General features: G+C 35.4%; 1 protein-coding gene across 1 annotated transcript in view; it reads left to right on the forward strand.

The window, feature by feature from the left end:
* Window positions 1-10,153, forward strand: part of LOC150092583 (GTP-binding protein Di-Ras2-like) — a 138,858-nt gene extending 128,705 nt beyond the window's left edge. The window contains exon 4 of the mRNA XM_090414671.1: window positions 9,481-10,153. Coding sequence (XP_090270797.1) covers window positions 9,481-9,942 — 462 coding nt within the window. The 3' untranslated portion in view covers window positions 9,943-10,153. The remainder of the gene's footprint in view (window positions 1-9,480) is intronic.
* The last annotated feature ends 7,712 nt before the right edge of the window (window positions 10,154-17,865 follow it).

A 17,865-nucleotide genomic window follows, 5' to 3' on the forward strand; every position in this document is an offset into this window, starting at 1 on the left:
CTGGCGAGTCAAAGTGCATGAAATTGCTGAGACTATAAGCATTTCAAAAGAATGTCTAGGATATATTTTGCATGAAGAATTGAAAATGAAAAAGCTTTGTACAAGATGGGAGCTGCGCTTGCTCACAGCAGATCAAAAACACACTCGCATGAAAATCTCTGAACAGTGCTTGGAGCATTTTAACAAGAATAAAACTGCTTTTGTGCGTCAATTTATTACTATGGATGAGACTTGGATTCACTATTACACACAAGAATCCACACAGCAGTCAAAACAGTGGAAAGAAGCCGGTTGTTCAGCTCCAAAGAAGACAAATTCGGTTCCATCAGCAGGAAAGGTCATGGCATTGGTGTTTTGGGATGCTAAAGGCATTTTGTTTATTAATTATCTTGAAAAGGGTAAAACAATAACTGGGGAATATTATTTCGATCTTTTAACCAGACTAGACAAAAAAATTTGTGAGAAAAGACCCAGTTTGCAAAAAAAAAAAATCATCTTTCATCAGGACAATACACCTGCCCACAGAGGTGTTTTGGCAATGGGAAAATGAAGAGATCTGCACTATGAATTGTTGGAACATCCACCCTATTCCCCAGATTTGGCTCCCTCTGACTTTTATCTCTTCCCAAAACTAAAACTCTTCCTCGCTGGTCAGCATTTTTCTTCGAATCAAGAGGTGATTGCAGCTGTAGAGGGATATTTGCAGATCTTACTGAGAACCACTACAGGGATGGGATGATGGTGCTGGAGCATCACTGGAATAAATGTATTAGTCTTAAGGGAGATTATGTTGAAAAATAAAAACAATTTTGAAATTATAAATTTGTTAGGCCGAGAACTTTCAGACCACCCTCGTAGAATCAGAAGCATTTTATATGACAGCTGAAAAAATTGGAAAAAGCTGAAAAGAATGAAAAAAATAAAAATATGTTAAATTGAACAACAAATGCCAGAAAAAAATTAAAATTTTCCAACATGTAATAGAAGTGGTTAAAAATTTTACATACTTGGAAGATAATGTTGAACTTGGAACTGATGAAAGCAAATACTGCTGTTAGAAAACTGAATAATATATGGAAGTCATCAAAATATCACAATAAAACCAAAATAAAGATCTTAACAGTAATATGAAGGCTGTATTATAATATCGATAGAGACATGGAGTGACAAAAAAAACATGAAGCCAAATTAAATAGAGTCTGAACAAAGTCTATGTGTTAAACATTACAAATATTTTGGATTCATCATCATCAATTTCCTGATAAGCATCCCTGTGTATGAAGAAGGGAAGCACATAATAGGAGAATTAGAGGTGAAGGAATGAAGAGTTATATGCCATGTTGATTTGATTAGATGTCAATAAGGCTATGTCAATGGATGCCATATCACCACATATTTTAAAGAATGTGCAAAAGCGTTAGCTATGCCTTTATTTGGTTATTTATTGAAAGTCTTGGAGCGGGAAAATTTCCTAAGGAATGGAAATAATGCAAACTAATACCATCCACAAGCATGGTTATAGGATAGAAGTTTCCAGTTATATACCAATCTGTCTGCAGTTATGGTGAAGGATGTTAGGAATACAATACAGAATTGAAGTGATGAATATAGGATTCTTTATGATAGTCAGCATGGGTAGGTCTTTTTAGTGATCTACTTCAATTTTTGTTGAATAAAAAAGATTCAATCATACCACATCTCAAAATCAGCTATCGTTTTCCTGTCAGAATTCTTTAGGTTCCAAGTCTCACATCAATAAGTTGCAGTTGGAAAAACAGCTGTATCCAAAATCCTCAACTTTATTCCCGTGGAGAGAGAGAGATCCATCCTTCCAGATTTTAGACAAGTCTCTGACTGTTGTTTTAGTCATTCCTGATCTTCTGAGCAATTCTTCACATTAATAATGGATCCCATGTACTCAAACTTGCTGACTTCCTCAATTCTTTCTCCATTAAGGTACACTTGTATCTCAGGTGCTTTCCTATCTGTATTTCCTTTGAGAACCATAATCTTTGTCTTGCTAGGTTTCAGCTGAAGTCCCATGTTCGTACTAATCTTGTTAACTTTGTCAAGAATTTGTCCTAGTTCTTCCTTGTCATTACAGATTAGTACTGTATCATCAGTACACCTCAGATTACTGATCAATCTACTCGTACTACCTATCCTAATTCCTCTCTTGAGTTCATCCAATGCTACACACATGATGCCCTCAGCATAGATACTAAACAAATGACAAGAAAGTAGACATCTTTGCCTAACTCCCTTTCCAACCCAAAGCTAATCAGTTAATCCAACAACTGTTCTAACCGTAGCTTCTTGTTCCTTAACTATCAACCTGATAGCGTGTTGAGGGAAAACCCATTATTTTCATTACTTCCCACAGTTTCACATGCTGAATGCAGTCAAAAGCTTCATGATAGTCTATGAAACACATTATCATAGGGAGTCCAAATTCTTGATACTTTTCTATGATCTGTATAAGGCAAAGGATGTGATCTTTGGTATCCTTACCTTTCCTAAAACCTGCTTGTTCCTCATGAATCTCCCTCAACTTTGGCCTCCATCCTATTTAGAATGATCTTTAATAAAATCTTGCTTGCATGAGATATTAAACTAATGGTTCTATAGTTCTTACAATCTTTCAAAATGATCCTGAAGATAGGATCATGGCCTGGAGATGATGTGGTGTTACAGAAGGCTGTCGAGAATATCATAGACTGAAAGGTGGACAAATGGATGGGTGCTAAAATGGATCAGTAAAACTTTAAGGTTCCTTAAGGATATTGATAGAAGAAAGTTGAAATACTTTGGACATACTGAAAGGATGACTTCTCAGAACAGTAATAGAATGTAAAGTTCCTGGAAAAAGAGGAAGGGGTGGAGACCGTCAGAGGGATGGATGGATGGATGGTGATTGGTCTTCAAAGAATTGAAGCCTCCAGAAAAGCATACAACAGGACCACATGGCAAGGACTGGTATATCACATAACTGAGCATCTGAGTGACCATATAAGCATCTGCTGATATCCAGTGAACAGATGGATGATGGAATGAAGATTCATATACATTAGTATTCTTGGACTTTGTAAAGACATTTGATCGATTACCACATGATAGGTTGGTGTACAAGCTGCAGAAGATGGGAATGAATAACTGATTAGTTAGCTTCATTGGAGATGGACTCTCTTAACGATACCGGCAAGTTGTATAAGATGAAGCAGTGTTCCATAAAAGGAAAGGAAAGTAACCAGTAGTGTGCCTCAGGGTTCTGATCAGTCTCAGGAAACTATTCGTTAATTACCTTCAACAAAATTTGAACAGACATTTGGCTTAATAAATGCAAGGTGTTGCACTTTGGATTGCAGTGATATAAGATTGCATACTGTATCCCAGATCTCATTTGCTATTCTGAGGTGGATGAGATTAGTGATCTTCATGTGATGGTTTACACTGGACTTGAAGTTTAGAGGACACACTGCAAAGACTGCACATTATACTGCTTACAATAAGAAGTACATTGACAAGCAGGAAAAGAGAAGTAGCTGTGTCTATGTAAAGCTTTGATCAAACCACAAATATGTGGATTGTTGGCTCAGATTTGGTCTCCTAGTTTTCATTGTGGAAACATTTGAGAAAGTCCATAAATAAGTGATCAAGGCAGTACAAAACTAGAATGTCAGTTATAGGGAGAGGTTGAGGGAATGTCAATTACAGAGTTTGGCAGATAGGTAGTAAAGAGATGATAGTGATGATATTTAAGTGATGACTTATGATATTTAACCAACTGAATCCAATGCTGATGTTCAGATTACTTCTTAACTGAATAGCATATTTGACTAAGTAAGCAAATTACAAGAGTATAGAAATTGAGAAATACCTGATAGCAACACAAGGACAAGTTTATCCTTGAGAAAGGGAAATAGTTGGCAGATCTGGTTGATAGGTCTGAAAGTGTCAATGAGCTAAAACCTCTTGAGAAACCTCTCATACAATTGGAGCTGCCTTGTAACATAAAATATAGGAATTCTATGGATTTCATCTTAACCTATGGGATTTCTATATCAAGAAACGTGACCACAGTGAAAAGGAGGTGTGGGCTAAAAAGAGGTGTGAAAAATATGTGTAAGTTGGTGAGGGAAATTCAAAGAATTAATACACAAGGAATTATACATGGAGTGGAGTTTAGAACAAGCAGCCCTAGAAGTCATGCAAACATCTGGTGCCGAAGATAATAAGGAGTAAAATATTTACATAGTGAATAACTAGGTAATAGCAGTGGAATGTGTTGTCAAAATATATTGTGAATAGTAAGAGTGTGAACGACTTTAAAGTTCAGCATGATATATATTGTATTGGTTATGTGTACATAAAGATGATTTCATCAATGTTTGACCTTCACTATTCAGGTATTATTTATGCATGTAAATTCTTGAAGTGAATAACTGCTTACCTGTACATTGATTTTTATCTCCTACATACTTAAAGCTTAAATTGGAAAGATTTCAGCATGATTAAGTTCTTTCAATATTAAAGATTAGTGAGAGAAGAAAATGGATATGTAGAATCCGAAAAATTTGGGCTGTTAGGTAAGGGAGCCTAATGAAGGTACTCTTCAGCTAGGCAGATATGAGAATGGGAATGAAAGAATACAAAATGTAGTTTTCCAGCTGGAGTGATGAGGTCATTAAAGTTGCAAAAGTGTTTTGGATCTTTTAATATTAATACATGTAACTAGTGCTAGAAGCATTATCAATATGAGAGAGGTATTTTTGACATTGGTTAATTCAATGTGGCCAAAGAAATTTGATGAGACTTGGTTGACAGAGGAAGATTTACTTAGCGTTACAGAATGTGTGTTATATTTTCAGTGAGGACAGAGAACACTAGATAGGGTTACAAAGGAGGATGTAAATAACAAGCTCTTTTCTGTTATCAGCTTTTTTTTTTTTTATTTGATTTTGGGATGCTAAAGGGCATTGTCAGTACCAGCTGAACTAAGACAGCTCTTGTGGGGAAAGGCAATGGATTTTATGCAACTATGAGGGTGGTCTGAAACGTTCTCGGCCTCGACCATAGATGGCAATACTATTGGCAAGATTTTTTTTTCTAAGTTGCTACATCTGTAATAAGCATCCATGTGAAACTGCAAGTCATTCTACCAAGTAGTTTGTTTTATAGTGTTGTCTGTATCCCTTGAAATGGATAAAAGTGAGTACTGTGCAGTTATAAAATTCTTTGTAAAAGAAGGTTTAACTTCAAAAGAAATTTTTTTGAAGTTCATAAAAGTTTATGGGCACTCTTCTCCTTCATTTTTGACAATTAAGAAATGGGCTGCTGAGTTTAAACGTGGCCGTACCACCCTTGAAGATGATCCATGTGAAGGACGTCCAAAAAGTGTAACAACATCAGAAATCATTGAAGTGCATGATATGGTATTAAAGATAATGAATCAAAGTGCGTGAAATTGCTAAGACTATAGGCATTTCAAAAGAATGTCTAGGATATATTTTGCACAAAGAATTGCAAATGCTTTGCGCAAGATGGGTGCCACGCTTACTCACAGCATATCAAAAATGCACTCGCCTGAATATCTCTGAACAGTGCCTGGAGCTTTTTAACAAGAATAAAATTGATTTTGTGCATCGATTTATTACTATGGATGAGACTTGGATTCACTATTACACACTAGAATCCAAACAGCAGTCAAAACAGTGGACAGAAGCCGGTTGTTCAGCACCAAAGAAGACAAAGTCGGTTTCATCAGCAGCAAAGATCATGGCATTGGTGTTTTGGGATGCTAAAGGAATTTTGTTTATTAATTATCTTCAAAAGGGTAAAACAATAACTGGGGAATGTTATTTCGATCTTTTAACTAGACTAGACGAAAAAATTCGTGAGAAAAGACCCAGTTTGCAGAAGAAAAAAATCATCTTTCATCAGGACAATACACCTGCCCACAAAAAGTGTTTTGGCAATGGGAAAATTAAGGGATCTGTACTATGAATTGTTGGAACATCCACCCTGTTCCCCATATTTGGCTCCCTCTGACTTTTATCTCTTCCCAAAACTAAAACTCTTCCTCACTGGTCAGCATTTTTCTTCGAATCAAGGTAATTGCAGCTGTAGAGGGGTATTTTGCAGATCTTACTGAGAACCACTACAAGGATGGGATGATGGCGCTGGAGCATCACTGGAATAAATGTATTAGTCTTAAGGGAGATTACGTTGAAAAATAAAAATAATTTTGAAATGATAAATTCATTTTTTCATTGTTAGGCCGAGAACGTTTTAGACCATCCTCATACTGAGAGATTATTATCTAAACATTAGAGGATATTTGGATTAAAATATGCTGGATTTGGGGAGAGCATCAGAGGATTTGCCTAGTCAGAGGCAAGCAAATACTTGTCCCTGAGTGGGAGAGGTGATCGTGTATTTTTTCCTGTACAGTAGTTAAGCATGTGGAATTTTCAACTAAGAAATAGTGCATGTGGAACTACAGAGTGAAATGTTGTGAAGCAGCTTGGAACAGTCCAATGACATTAAAAACTTCAAGACAAAGAAATGGAAAATGGACAGGAGGTATTTATGGAAAGCAGTATCATGTTACATACCCATAGTCAGAATGACAAATCAGTTAGAAGACAAATGAATAAGTTTATTCCAAGGTGAAAAGGCTAAAAAAGGTAGGAGTAAAATGGATGAATAAAGAGATTAAGCATGAAATCTGGAAGAAGAAAGCACTATGTAGGCAACACAAGATGAATGTTGGTAATGATCAGTTGCATGAAGAATACGAAGAGCAGGCCAGGAAGGTAACTCAGTTGGTAATTTCCACAAAAGTGCAGTATGAGAAGAAATTAGTTAATCAAGCTAAGAAAAATCCTTATGAATTCTTTCAATATGTGGCAAGTAGAAGGAATAATGACTGAGAGGATGATGCTAGTTGATGACACTGGCAGATTGATAACCAATGCAGAGAATATAGTTGAATTATTCAATGACCAGTTTTATCAGCATATTTCATCCTCCTGAAGGCAACATCAGAAAAAGCTGAAGTGTAAAAGGTATGGCAGAGGAGGAACTGATGGTGAATGATCAACAAATATATGAGGAATTAAATAAACATGATATTAATAAGGCAATAGGATTTGACAGAATATATAGCACAACTATCTAACATGAATCTTGCAACAAGGTGAGTTTCAAAGGAATGAAAGGTGGGGAAAATTGTTCCACTTCACAAAGGGGGGGGGATAAGGCTAAGGCTATAGGCCAATCTGTGTATCTGGGAGTGTTCTTAAGGTATTAAAGAAGTGGGTCGATAATAGCAGTATTCTTTATGATAGTCAGTGTGGGTTTGTTGGGGGGGCATGTTTCATCAATCTGCTTACATGCAGATTACACGTAGCAGCTGGTTATATATGGAGGAGTGGTATTCCAAAAGAGGAAGGTCACTGGTCAACTGCCATAGGGATCTGTTTTGGGATCATTATTGTTTAACTTATATGTTAATGACATTGGGACTGGCTTAACTGGAAATGTGCAGCTGTTCACTGATGATGCAAAGTTGGGAAGGACTATGAAAAGTAGAGCAGATGTTGTGGCCTTGCAGGAGGATATGTATAGACTATGTGATTGGGCAAATGATTGGAGCTATCGATTTAATGTTGCAAAATGCAAGGTCTTGAAATGTAGTAGTCAGAAGGTTGGTATGTAGAATATACAATTAATTATACAAATGAGTAGGGAAAATTTTGAAAGAGGTGGCAGAGATGAGAGATCTGGGAGTGATAGTGGACAGACTTGGAGTTTCAGCGTCACATTGCTAAAATTGCAAAAATATCCAAACAGATTATGGTAATCATGAGAAGGACACTGACATGTAGAAGCAAAGAGGTTATGGTTTCCCTGTATGAGACTTATCAGGCCACATATGAATTGCTGTGCACAGATTTGGTCACCTGGTTTTCAGGGGGATGAGGATGTATTGGAGAAGGTCCAGAGAAAGTTTACCAAGTTAGTGTCAGGTCTATCATAGACCTGACACTAACTAAGTTGGTGAGGGTTGCTATCCAATTAATGTGGAGAAGATATTTCATAAAGTAGAGGGAGACAAGGGTGAAACCAGAGGCTATTCATGGAAGCTGTATAAGGAGGGTGTAAGCAGAGGAGTGAGTAGCAGGTTCTTTGCGTCGAGAGTGATTGGTGAGTGGAATGCACTGCCTGAAAGTAAGGTGAGTGCAGAAACTGCAAATGAGTCCTTTGACTTTATAGATGTCAAATATTAACGATAATAAGAAGAATCAGCAGTATCATAGTAGAAGCTGCAGCAAAAGAGAAAAATATCATGGAGGACATATAAGAAAAGGTGATCAGGAAACTCATGAGAAGTACAAAGCACAAGCAAAAAGAGTGACCAGTATGGTAAGGGTGGTAAAATCAGATTATGAAAGGAAATTAGCTGAACAGGCCAAAGGAAATTCAAAAGAGTTCTTTCATTACATGGCAAGTGAAAAATGGATGATTATGAAAGGATAACTTGAATGAATACTGCTGGTAGAAGCAAAAGAAATAGTTGTGGTACTGAGTTATCACTTTATGAGGATGTATCATCCAGTGGAGATAGTGCAGTGAGTGTGACAGACTGATGCAAGAATAGAAGTAGATAAATCTGGAGGTGCTTAGAATACTGAAGAATCGTAATGCAAAAATAACTATAGGACTGGATGGAGTATTAGCCAATGTATTATATGAATTTACAAGGGAATTGGTAGTGCCTCTGATTACATTGATTAATTTCAGCCTCAGAACTAATAAGGTCCCGAAAGAGTAGAAAGCAGGTAAGAGTTTCATTATGTAAAAGAATGCGAGGAAGCCAAGTTAGTTGGTTGAAACAGTCACATGCCTAACACATTGACAAAAATGAAATGAGAATGAGACTATATAAAGATATAACAATTTCCAGGCCAGTTATTATCTCAAAAATGATAATTGGGGTATCCGAAAGTAAGTTACACCAGAAATCAGGAATAAATGGACAGATGCGTGATAATCTATGAAGAATAGCACATCTTTTGTAAAGGGAAAATCTTGCCTTATTAATTTACTCTTTCTATTATAACATGACAGGTTATATTATAACAATAATGGAAGTGGTTCTTGAGTGCATTTCCAGTGAATAAGTTTAAAGAGAGGTATAGCATGTACTGTGTGAATAATGGTCATTGTGAGCTTCCAGCAATGAGTCATGAACTCCCCAAATATGCTTGCTCAGATAATAATAATAACTGGCTGTAAATGTAAGATTAAATTATCTAAATTGTTAAATAAATATTTAATTCAAAAATTGGAATTTTACTCTGCTCAAATGTATTGCTAATAGTAATGTATAAATGTTTAGGATATTGTAATCACATCAACCTCAGCAATGATGTAATCATTGACATCTTTTTGTTTTTATAATTTCTCATTATTTAGGTAATTACATGCAACAAGAATATCTGCACATTACAGATAACAGATACTACAGGAAGTCATCAGTTTCCAGCAATGCAAAGACTAAACATATCAAAAGGTCATGCTTTTATCTTGGTATATGCCATTTCTAGTAGACAGAGTCTTGAAGAACTGAAGCCAATTTATGATATCATCAAAGAAGTAAAGGGCTCCATGGAAGGCATTCCTATCATGCTTATAGGAAATAAATGTGATGAAAGTGATAATCGAGAAGTGGAATACCAGCAAGGACTTGACCAAGCCCATCGATGGGCATGTGGATATATGGAGACATCTGCCAAAACCAACTACAATGTCAAGGAATTGTTCCAGGAACTGCTGAATATGGAAAAAAGACGGACCATGAGTCTTCAACTTGATGCAAAGAAAACACGGTCTCAAGTTAGGAAGGAAAAGCTGAAAGGTAATTGTCTCTTAATGTGATTGTCTGTGAAATATAACATTCAGCAATGGGACCAAAAGGGAAAAAAAAAAACGAAAGAAACAAAGAAAACAGGGGAGAGTGAGAAAGGAAGGAAAGAAAAAGTGCACGCAGTTTGTTGTGCTTTTGTCATTTTTATTGTGCCATGGGACCAACATGAGCATGTATGTCAGGTCACAAATAAAAGTAATTACTGGTGATAAAGTTCATTCTTTCAAACATATCATTATCAGTGTGTCCTAACATTACAAGCTCTACATGAGCCTGAATCTCTTAATAGCAGTATCAAAGCATTGTTCATAGTCATAAGAGCAAAGCCTGGCAGCTTATAATATATTTAGTTTTTGTTACATTAAAGACAAAATGAACTCTATTAGCACTGATCTGGATTTCCTTGAGCACATTGTGTATACCATTTTATAAGAGCTGATTAGGGCAAAGACTCTACAAAGGATATTCCCATCAAACCAGCATTCTGCAGTAAAGCACATTTTGTAAAATCTGCATTGTTGTTTTAGCACGTTATGTGCAATGTCAATTTAAAGAGTAATTGTTTGTAAGCCTAGCATATGGTCTATGTTTACTATAAAATATATGGGCAAAGAATAACAAATTGCATTAAAAATTCTGTACACTTCATGTTTGCAAAAAAAGCTATAATTTTTATAAGTATCAATTTGTCGCCACTGTTATTTTGCTATGAGATGATTCCTTTTGCTATTATATATATTACCTGTTATATTCATTTCATCCTTTAGACATATAAAATGGTATTAAATTTTATAAATTAATTCATAGTGAGAAAAGTTATAATTGATGTGCAATGCTGTATTATAAAATGAGTTTTGCTGACCAATATTCTTAAATCACCTGAGATTGAATTATTGTAATTCATAAAACAATCTCGCAATTATTCTTGAATGTATTTTACAGAAACATATAAAAAAACCTTCTAAAGAGGTCTGATAATGCTGCTTAAATATAAATCATTTTGATATGGGTCTAAGAGATGTTCTAATTATTAAATTATTATTTACCTTCTTTTTTATTTTATCTTTAATGTTAAACTATTAACTCTTCACATATAGTGATCATTTCTCTGAGTTAAATTTGTACCTTGAGTGCTATCCAGTCAGCTGGATAGCACTCAAGGTACAAGAGTACCTTGTACCTTGAGTGCTATCCAGTCATGAATTTGATGTATGATTCCACTGATGTGAATTTTTGATGTATGATTACACTGATACAAAACAATATATTCTCTAATATTCTCTTGATTAAGAAACATGCAATATTAGATGAAGGGAAAAAAATGATTTTAACATACATTTATTAATCATTAATTATATTAGTATATAAATTATCAACTAAAGTTCATTATCAGCTTACAGAAACAGTATACTATCAAGTCTTGGGATTACACTTGCATACCAGCATATATTATTTTTTCCCCTGTTTCTTTCTTTCTTTATTTATTTTAGGTTTCAGTGCCAGTTGTATCCACATCTTCATTATCACAGTTACAAAGGAAGAAACACAACCACAAAATGAAGAAAAAAGCCATATTAAATAAATTAGCTTATTTTGCAAACACTGTCAAATGAGCCATTGCACTAACGTAGTCCTAGGTCAGTTTCATAAAAGGATTAAAAATTTGACAACGTAAAGAGAAAAATTCAATTCAAACTAGAAATGCTCATTAATTGGATTTAAATTTACATTTCTGAATTATAGCAGTCTTTCCAACTTATTTTGCAGTCCATGTTCATTACAGTTGCTTATCATTGTAATGGAGTTGGCACTGCAAATATCCTTGCAATAGCTATTATAATGGCTCACTATAATCAATGCTTACAGTGGAAAGTACATTACTTTGGCAAATAGTTAATAATACAAAATTCATTCATCCAATCCAAATATAGCAACATTACTTACTGTTAAATAAGTGTATCCTTATGGTTTTGGGCCTCTTTCACTCTGTCAGTAATGACAATGCCTTTCGTCTAAAAATCCACTTCAAATCATGTTACAGCCCAAAGAATATTTATAAAGACCTTTTCAAATGAAGGCAAGTTAAGTAATCTTGTATGGAAGTAGCAGGGTTTTCCTTCTGGAAACTTGGATAGTTCCTCACAAAACAAGCAAACCAGCCAAAGAACACTCACAATTAACAGATAAAAACACATTTGTGAGATAGATTAATGATTAGTGTGATCACATGAGGTAAACTGCTGGAGTGTGAAGTGGAATAGCGCAAAGTAGAATAACATAGTGTACAGTAGTCACCCACTACTTCTGAGATTAGGTATCACATAATAATAATAATACTGGTAATGAAGATCCTTCACAGTCTAATAAAATTAAAGCTTTTTAATCTAGGTTTGAAGTGTTGTCTATTTAGCATTACTCTGCATCTCAATTGTACTGGGTTATAATTAATGGGAAACATGCTAATAATTTATTCTACAAGATGGCAGTAGTGGAAATGAAAGAAGAAAATTAGTGTGCAGTGATTAAAAGATGAACTGTGCATTGGTTGCAACACAGACATTCACAAACCTTGAGAAGAGAACTATAGTTATATGCTTGAATGAACTGTTAGAAAAGGCATAAAGCACTAATTGCACATTATGTAATAACAAGTGAAGCAAATCTGCAAGAGAGGAGGTGTTAAGTAACTTGACTACTGTCTAGAATTCATCATCTGGAATTCTTAAAGAAAATTTTGGGGTACATTCCTTCACATGGAAGCAGTATCATCGCTGGGTAGATCTGAGATTTGTATAACGTACAGTCGTTCACAAGAGAAGCCATGCCATTTGGAGAAAGACTGAAGAGTGAATCTCAGCTTCTTTGTCAGTATATTTATGAATGGGATATATTATTTCAGGAGAAATTTGCAGCTACTGTTCTCTCCACAAGAAAGGAGTTAATTTCTTAATTGAAGGCCTGGATGAAACTAAATCTTAGAAAAGGCAATAAGAGGATTTTTTTGCATTAAAAATATAGGAGAATAAATTTTACGAAGATTAACATTTACTAGGTTATCTTCCATTTACCTCAGTTATCTACATGCACTGAAAAATGATATAATGATCAGCATTAACGATGTTTATGATATGCATTCTTAGGTATTACTGTCCTCAGCAGGCCTATAAATTAAGGTGATAGTTAGTAAAAGAGCAGAAGTTTAGCATTCTGAAATCAGTGGAGAAGATGAACATTGAACATTATTTATCACCCACTGTGAGTACCAGTAAAGGAAACTAGACTTCAATTACAAAATGCATGCGAAAGCATGCATTTTGTAATTGATGAAAGTTACCATGGGACACTTTTTTTTCAGACTCTTCAAATGTCTTAATAGTATAAAGAGCAACAATTTTGGTTTCCAAATCATTAAGCAGTATTTTTTTTATATCACTGCCATACACAAGAGGCTTCAAGGCCTATAGCAAATAAATGCCATATGCTGGACTGGGGTCAACAGTAATCAGTTGATATTCCATTTGAGGAGATACTTTGTGGGATTAGATTAAACTGTTCCACAAAGCCGAGGTAGATAGAATGAAAGATGACTGGGAGTAGCTGGTTTGGTGAGTTAGCAGCTCAACTGTAAAAGGATGTTGGGTAGCTGTTTCTCATGTTACTGTTGGTTTAGCAGAACTGGGACATAATGGATAAGTTCTGCTGAACCATGCCCATGGAAACATCTGTAGAAGAGAAACTATGCAGAAACTCACTGCAAGTGAGACAGCAGCTAAGAAGAGGAGCTGTTAATGAACTAAACTGTTCTTGCTCCCGAACAACATCAAGAATTCTTAGCGATTTTAGATGCACCACCCCAAATGTGAGAGCAGTGTTTCAAGGTTGGCAACCCACAAATCACCAACCAGCATAATAGCAAATGAATGCTTCCATTGTTTAAACATTTTCAAATATTTTTCGTTACATATGTTAACTGTATTACTTGCTTTCTAGTTGTTAGTTTATTCATGTTATTTCCTGATGAAGCAAATATTTCACTAAAACCAGTCAAAATCAAAACATAGTTTCTAATTGGCATCATTTCCTTCAAGATTACAAAGTAATCAGCATTCATTATAAAAATTGTGGAAACACTACCATGTCAAAGAAAAACTTCAGTTTAATACAAACCAAAATTAATCACTTGACATTTTGCCCTTCACATTAAGGTCATCATTTGGAGTACACACATATATATGGAGAAACAAGCTAAACTACAGTCTACATGGTATGCTAAAGTTACATTAATTTAATCAACTGTTAAAACTACTGACCTGACCTCTGGTAGAAAAAAAAAAACCTTATTATATCAACACTATAATCCTGTTATTATTATTATCCATTTGGTTACAAAAAATAAATTAAGCTGGAGAGCAACATGCTCTCACATAATTACTCATATAAATACATATATAAATTAGAACAAAACAGTATGGATGGTGGCCAATGAGCCAAAATTATTGATTAGAGTCCTAAAGTCAGCGTTTGCTGGAAAACTTGAAGAACTTAAGGGGATGAATGCATGCCAACCAAATTCTTGGGATTTTTATGCCACCATTATTGTTAAGATTAGGATTGATCAAAATATCATAGGCTTTACAGTTCATAGCAAGTTTTTGTATGATGTAAAGAACAAGTACTTTTCCAACCAATTTGGTGTTAAGGGCATGATCTGAGAGGCATGCTCCACCAAAACTGTTAAATTTAATGTGTCATTTGTGTTCTTTTTTACAAATAGGAATTGTATACGTCAAGTTTCACCAATATAAGGTAAATTACAGGTGCAATGGATGAATATACTCAGGATGAGCCAATGGGGGGGGGAGGATCCTTAGAGGAGTTGAATATGTTTTTGTTTAATTTTATAGGTGATTTAAAAGTAGCATTAAGATTATAATGAGTTTGTTCTAATTTATATGTATACTTATATGAGTAATTATGTGAGAGCATGTTGCTCTCTAGCTTAATTTATTTTTTGTAACCAAATGAGTAATAAAAACAGGACTCTAGGGTTGATGTAGTACGGTTTTTTTTTTTCTACAAGAGGTCAGGTCAGTAGTTTTAACAGCTGACCAAATTAATGTAACTTTAGCATACCATGTAGACTGTAGTGTAGCTTGTTTCTTTGTATATGTGTATATACTAATCTCAGCAAAACTGTTGTTTCTGTTTTCCATCTAAATAACCATAAGGCTCATAGAAAACTAAAAATAAATTTCTGCAACAGTACTCTTTTATCCACAAAAGTAACCCTTGTTACATTGGTGTCACACTTGACCATAGAAAACATTTGGTAAAAACTAAGTTAAAAATATCTGCCAGGAACAACATCATAAATAAGCTGAAAGGCACAACACGGGATTGTAATGCCTTGACTCTTAGAACAGCAGCCCTGGCTTTGGTCTTCCCTGTTGAGAAATACTCTTTGCTTGACAGTTTGGAATCAAAGTCACCACACAACTCTCCCAGAAATACAGCTTAACATAACAATGAGAACTGTTCTTTCCAACATCACTCCTCCGTGTTTCAGAAGAGAAGTTACAATCAAAGAAGTAAATAAAAGCAGAAATAACACATGCCTTTCTATACATCAACATATCTCTCCACCTCTAGCTTGCTGCCTTGCCTCCAGCTCTCCCACATGCCTTGTGGAAATACCAGATGATGGTCCTCAGGACTGGTAGAGAAGAGTCTGGAACAAACTACAAATTACAAACAAATACTTGATTACAGATCTAACTATCAAACTTCCAGGATTCAATCTACCTCTGCAGCCAGCTAAACAGATTTAGGACCAGAAAAGGCTGCTGACTATGAAATTCCTCACAGATGTGGGGAATGTCAGTAGTCACCCTTTTGCATGTGTGATGCTGTACAGACTATGCATCATATCACTAATGAATGCTTCCCCCTGTGCCTCAGGAACTTGCACGTACTCCCAGATAGTACCATCGATTGGTTAATTTAACTGCTGTCAGTCTGTATATAGTTTGCTCAATAATTTCTTGTATTTCCCCCTATATGTTAAATGAATAAATAAATACTTTTATTTATTCATTTTATATATTTCTATATATAACCAGAAGTTATATATTTTCTATATAACCAGATTATTAAAAACTGTGACGATTACTCGACAAGAAATTATATTCTTATAGTCTTTTATCTAATGCATAAGCAAACAGAGTTTGCACATGAAAAATCTTTCATGACTGGTCTACTTGTATATAGAGGCTGTTGACTTCACCTCAGTATCCCATAATACAAAGCACACTTCCTTTCTGATATGTATATTGCTATGCATTATACATATCAGAAATATGTATAATGCATAGCAATATACAGGGTCACTATGCAGACTGGTTTCAACCTCTATTGAGGTCTGGATAGTGAATGCAGAAATCATATATTTCCCATATACTAGTAATAAAATGGCACATCACCATGTTATTATAACAGTCTAGATCAGACATAATTGTTAAGAGATATTTTGTTGGTTACGAAGTATATTCTTATTTTAATCCTTTACCATATGGTTATGAAGATACATGAAGTATCTTCATAACTGTACTCTTTAAGGAAATTACAATGCAGACTATTATTATTATTATCAACCCTCGACCTCCATGGAGTCAGAGACTTATCGTGGGAGGTACTACTCACTATTGCATACAATGCTCATCTAACTGCTCTTAAACTGATTCAATGTGTCCACATCCACAACACACTCAGGCAATGCATTCCACTCACCAACCACCCTCCATGCAAAGAACCCACTTCTCACTCCTTTGCTCACACCCTCCTTATACAGTTTCCAGCAATGGCCTCTTGTTCTACTTCCTTCTCAACTTCTATGAAAAAAAATCTTCCATGTCTACCTGATAACAACCCCTGACCAGTTTATATGTCTCAATCATATCTCCCCCTTCACAAGGCTCTGCAACTTACATTCCCTCAATCTATCCTCGTACTCTGCCTACCATTGACTACCTTTCTGAATCTTCTCTGTATCCTTTCCAACATATCCTTGTCACCATGAAAGCCAGGCAACCAAATCTGTGCACAATAATCCATATGAGGTCTAATCAAGGCCTTATACAATGGAATCATAACCTCTCTATTTCTGCATGTCAGGGTTCTCCACATCATTGCCATTATTCGATGTGATGTCTTCACAACTTGTGCAATGTGGCCCCTGAATTTCTGGTCCTTGTCCACCATCACTCCTAAATTTCTCATCTCCACTACTTCTGTTAAAGTTTCCCCACCAAGTGTATACTTCACATCCCATCGTTGCTTATCAAATCTCAAAACCTTACACTTGACAAAATTGAACTGATAGTTTCACTTACCTGCCCATTCATTCAATCCATTCAAGTCCTCTTGTAAGGTAAGGCATTAACATCAACCTGACTGTGCATTGCTCTTCTCAGTTTTGCATCATCTGCAAACAGCTAGATATTACTAGTTAAACCCAACCCAATATTAAATATTATTAACATACAAATTGAATAAGAATGGCTCCAAAACTGACCCCTGTGGCACACCACTGGTGACCTTTCTCTTTCGAGATACTGAACCCCCATATACAACTTTCTGATACCTATCTGAAAGTTGTATATGGGGATACCTATCTGGCCAGTGACTGATCCAACACAGAAGTCTGTTATCCAATCCTATCTCCTTCAATTTAATTAAGAGCTTGTCATGTGGCAGTCTCACAAAAGCCTTTGATGCATCTCCTCTGTTCAAGGTATTTGTCACCTTGTTATCTACCCTGTAATATAAAATGATAAGCCTTTTTTGGTAACGTTTTTTGTCAAGTTATTTGAAACGTTTTGAAACTCAGGGGCTACCCTGAGTGTCGAGTCATCAGAATTCAAGAAGAACCAGCCTAC

Source organism: Typopeltis vanoorti, chromosome 25 (genome assembly GCF_054136105.1).
Source record: "Typopeltis vanoorti isolate ZY-2024b chromosome 25, IOZ_Tvanoo_1.0, whole genome shotgun sequence".
In the NCBI taxonomy this organism is placed as follows: Eukaryota; Metazoa; Arthropoda; class Arachnida; order Uropygi; family Thelyphonidae; genus Typopeltis; species Typopeltis vanoorti.